The sequence below is a fragment of the Salvelinus namaycush genome, chromosome 26, assembly GCF_016432855.1.
Source record: "Salvelinus namaycush isolate Seneca chromosome 26, SaNama_1.0, whole genome shotgun sequence".
NCBI classification, from domain to species: Eukaryota; Metazoa; Chordata; class Actinopteri; order Salmoniformes; family Salmonidae; genus Salvelinus; species Salvelinus namaycush.
In genome coordinates, this window is record NC_052332.1 from 35,516,715 (window position 1) to 35,520,353 (window position 3,639).

Sequence of the window (3,639 nt, forward strand, 5' to 3'; positions counted from 1 at the left end):
GTACTGCCTGCGGCTATGGAACCCTGACCCTGGCTATGAACATTTGAACATCTTGGCCATGTTCTGTTATAATCTCCACCCGGCACAGCCAGAAAAGGACTGGCCACCCCTCATAGCCTGGTTCCTCTCTAGGTTTCTTCTTAGGTTTTGGCCTTTCTAGGGAGTTTTTCCTAGACACCATGCTTCTACACCTGCATTGCTTGCTATTTGGGGTTTTAGGCTGGGTTTCTGTACAGCACTTTGATATATCAGCTGATGTAAGAAGGGCTATATAAATACATTTGATTTTGATTTGTGGGCGTCCTAGAGCAAAACAACCGACATGAGTTTCATCTTTCCATAGAGGGGTCATACTAGTCTGTAGCTCAATCTGTCCGGAAGTTACAGACAGAAGTTGGCAGAAGAGGCTGTCAAATCAAAGGCACTCCTTTGATATAAAGTAGGTTTTTACAAAAATGACAAAACGTGTACCCTTGTCACTTTCACAAGAGTAATAACATGTTCACCTACTTAAGACATTGTCTCTAGTACAGAGTTTCCAAACTTAGAGGTGCAACATCGCGAGACTTATGGGAACACTTGCGAAACAGACCAAACCGACCAGGCCGGGGTTTGGGGTTTGAGAAGTCAATGAGAGAATTCAAAAATGATTCCTTAGTAGTTCATTTTCTTGAAATCTAAAGGCACAACCTAGATTTGATTGTGTGATCAGGGATTTATTTTGGAGAAGCAGTTTCTGCCTATCGTCCTACTGTACTGTTTTTGTCTCTAGCCTCTGCTGGGTCCAACAAATTGGATGTTCCGTTTCAGGTGAAATGGAAAGAGAGCCTTTGACATGACTTCTGCTTTTGGACCATAATAAGGCAACACTCCATCTTAACTCCTCCTCCACATTTACTGGATTGGTTGAACAGTGCAGAAGTGAACCACCCCTGACAGTTTTTTTTCTTCTCGTCAAGACCAGTATGTAGGGGATCTAGTTTCAGATATCTTTTTTTATGCCTGCTATATTAGGTTAGATGTCTCAGAGAGTAACAAGTAATTCATTGCCTCTTTACATCAAAAGCCCTTTAATGTATTGATAACAGAACACTGCGAAATGTGATTAACAACATGGAGAAACATAACAGTGTAGTCTGACTCATGCTTTTCTAATATGTAGATTGTATACTGATATATATATATTTTTTTAAATAAATTATGCCGATTTGTAACCTGATGCATTCAAGTCCACAGAAACACCATCTGACGGTTACAAACTCATTAAATTTGAAGTCCATTTTTTACATGACATTAAATTATTATTATTTTAGAATCTCATCACAGTATTCTACAAACACGTTTTACACGTCTCATAAGTACAGATACTAAACGCAACAGAGCTTACCCACACGCACACATATATAGAGAGAGATACATTTTTTTTTGTAAACCTATGTGTGTGAAGTCTGGCAAATGATCTTCTTGAAAGATCTCCGAAAATCGCGATTAAATATTGTATAAATGATAGGATTCACTGAACTGTTACAGTAACCAATCCAGAAAAACAGATTAAAGAGAGCATCCGGAATTGGGCAACAATCTCTGCATATTGCGTGCAGACTGTATGTAAAAAAGAATGGGAACCAGCAGAGTACAAACACCCCCATCACCACTGCAAGGACAAACGTAAAGCGCTTTTCACGCATCTGCGCCAGTTTGGTCTTTGACAGTGACATCTGTCTAATCTTTTGCTCCTGAGAGAGCTTCGCGTTGCGGTTTGAAGCCCATGACACGCGGCAACTCTGTTTTGGGAAAGTGTTTGCGCCCTCCACTTTCCCTCTCTTGGAGAAGAGACAGTTCTTGGGTTTGCTGTCGGCGACGCAGCTCTCCTCCAGGTCAATATCATCGAGCTCTCCTTTCCGCATGTGGCCACCTAAACTGGGGCTGCTGGGGCTCTCCACCTCAAACTTCCTCCTGGGCACGAAGCACGTCTCCGACTGCGAAGGCTGTCTCTCCGTTCCGTTCTTTGCTGCAAACACAGTTGATGCGCGCTGCTTGGCCACTTTATATATTTTACAATACACCAGAATCATGATTAGTCCCGGGGCGAAAAATGATACCAGACAAGACGAGAGAATATACCATGTTTCGTTGTTGAGCAAGCACTCATGCTCGTCGTGTTTGGTCATAAGTAACGGTGGAAAAGAGATGACTGCTGATATGACCCAGACCACGGTGATCATACACTTAATACGCTTGGGCGTCCTCTTCCGATTGTAGCTAACAGCTTTGGTTACAGACCAGTACCTGTCCAGACTTATGGCACAGAGGTGCACTATGGAGGACGTGCAGAAGAGGACGTCAAGGGCCAAGTAGAAGGCGCACCAGGTGCTGCCAAAGTACCAGTAACCCATGATCTCGTTGGCGAGGGAGAAAGGGATGACCAAGGTGGCCACTAATATATCTGCCGATGCCAAAGAGACAAGGAAGAGATTCTGCGGCGCACGGAGCGCGCGGCTGGTGAAAACGGCCACCACAACAAGTACATTCCCTACGATTGTCACCAGAATGATAACGGTGACCAGGAACACGATGAAGACGGCCACGCTCTGGGAGTGAGGCAGAGGTCTTTGGGCACTCGTGCCATTAGTATCCTCTGATGAGTTCGCTGCGGCAAAAGTTGTTGGGGTTATATCCATTCTGGATAGACACGTCTGTTCCTCCCCATTCTCCTCATGCATTCCAAGCAGAGATACACAAGGCGACGGTCGCAAATTGCGCAATTTGATCAAAGTAGTAATTTTCATCTAAACAGTTGACTCATTATGTGGAAACATCACTGTTCAATCGAAATCACAGACGGAATGACCAGGAGAAGTAACATCCTGCAGTGTTTTGTTTTTAGTGCGTACGCACAAGGTTGCCCGCGACTCCAACAATGCCTGGCCACGCTCTACAGTTTGTATTTGTGCAAGGAAAAATGATTTGAATGTATGGTTCCCTCGCGTACGACGGCAGTCCAAGAAACCAGGGTCAGATGGTAGCCTGAAGTTCCTACTTTAATCTGGTCGTTGCGCATTGGCCGCGTTCATGCTAGAGTGGAGAGGAATGTCAGTTCGGAGAGAGGGAGAGAGAGAGAGAGAGGGAGAGAGAGAGAGAGAGAGAGAGAGAGAGAGAGAGAGAGAGAGAGAGAGAGAGAGAGAGAGAGATGGGGGGCGGTTACTGCGCAATTACGCACATAATTAAACCATGGGAATAGGGTAGTAATGGCAGTCAAGACAGGTGAATTTATTGTCAAATGAACACAACATCACCGTTTGGAAATCTGTGCAAATGTTCCAGTTATCTTTAGAAGCTAACATAACGTTAATTGTCAAACGCGGTGCGTTCAGTTAATTCGATCAATAATAAAATACACATTTAATTAGAACTGCATTATCTGAAGCCTGGAGGCTCAAATAATTTGTAATTCTGCCCCACAGCCAACCAGCTAATAGTTTGTTGTGTCACACACACACACACACTTTAACTATGACACTTGTATTCACTATGAAACATGATGATGACCAAGCCACCTGATATTTTGATATGTCGATACATATGCGGTGAGCTACAGAACTATTGGGATAGTGACAGATTTTTTGTTGTTTTGTCTCT

General features: G+C 43.7%; 1 protein-coding gene across 1 annotated transcript; it reads right to left on the reverse strand.

The window, feature by feature from the left end:
- Positions 1 to 1,433: 1,433 nt before the first annotated feature.
- Positions 1,434 to 2,681, reverse strand: LOC120020915 (alpha-2Db adrenergic receptor-like). The gene has a single exon (XM_038964536.1). It carries the CDS (start codon positions 2,679 to 2,681, stop codon positions 1,434 to 1,436), a length of 1,248 nt encoding a protein of 415 aa, XP_038820464.1.
- Between the last annotated feature and the right edge of the window lie 958 nt (positions 2,682 to 3,639).

Coding starts and splice junctions, on each gene's coding strand:
- LOC120020915 (XM_038964536.1), bottom strand. CDS start 2,681: ATGGATATAACCCCAACAACTTTTGCCGCAGCGAACTCATCAGAGGAT.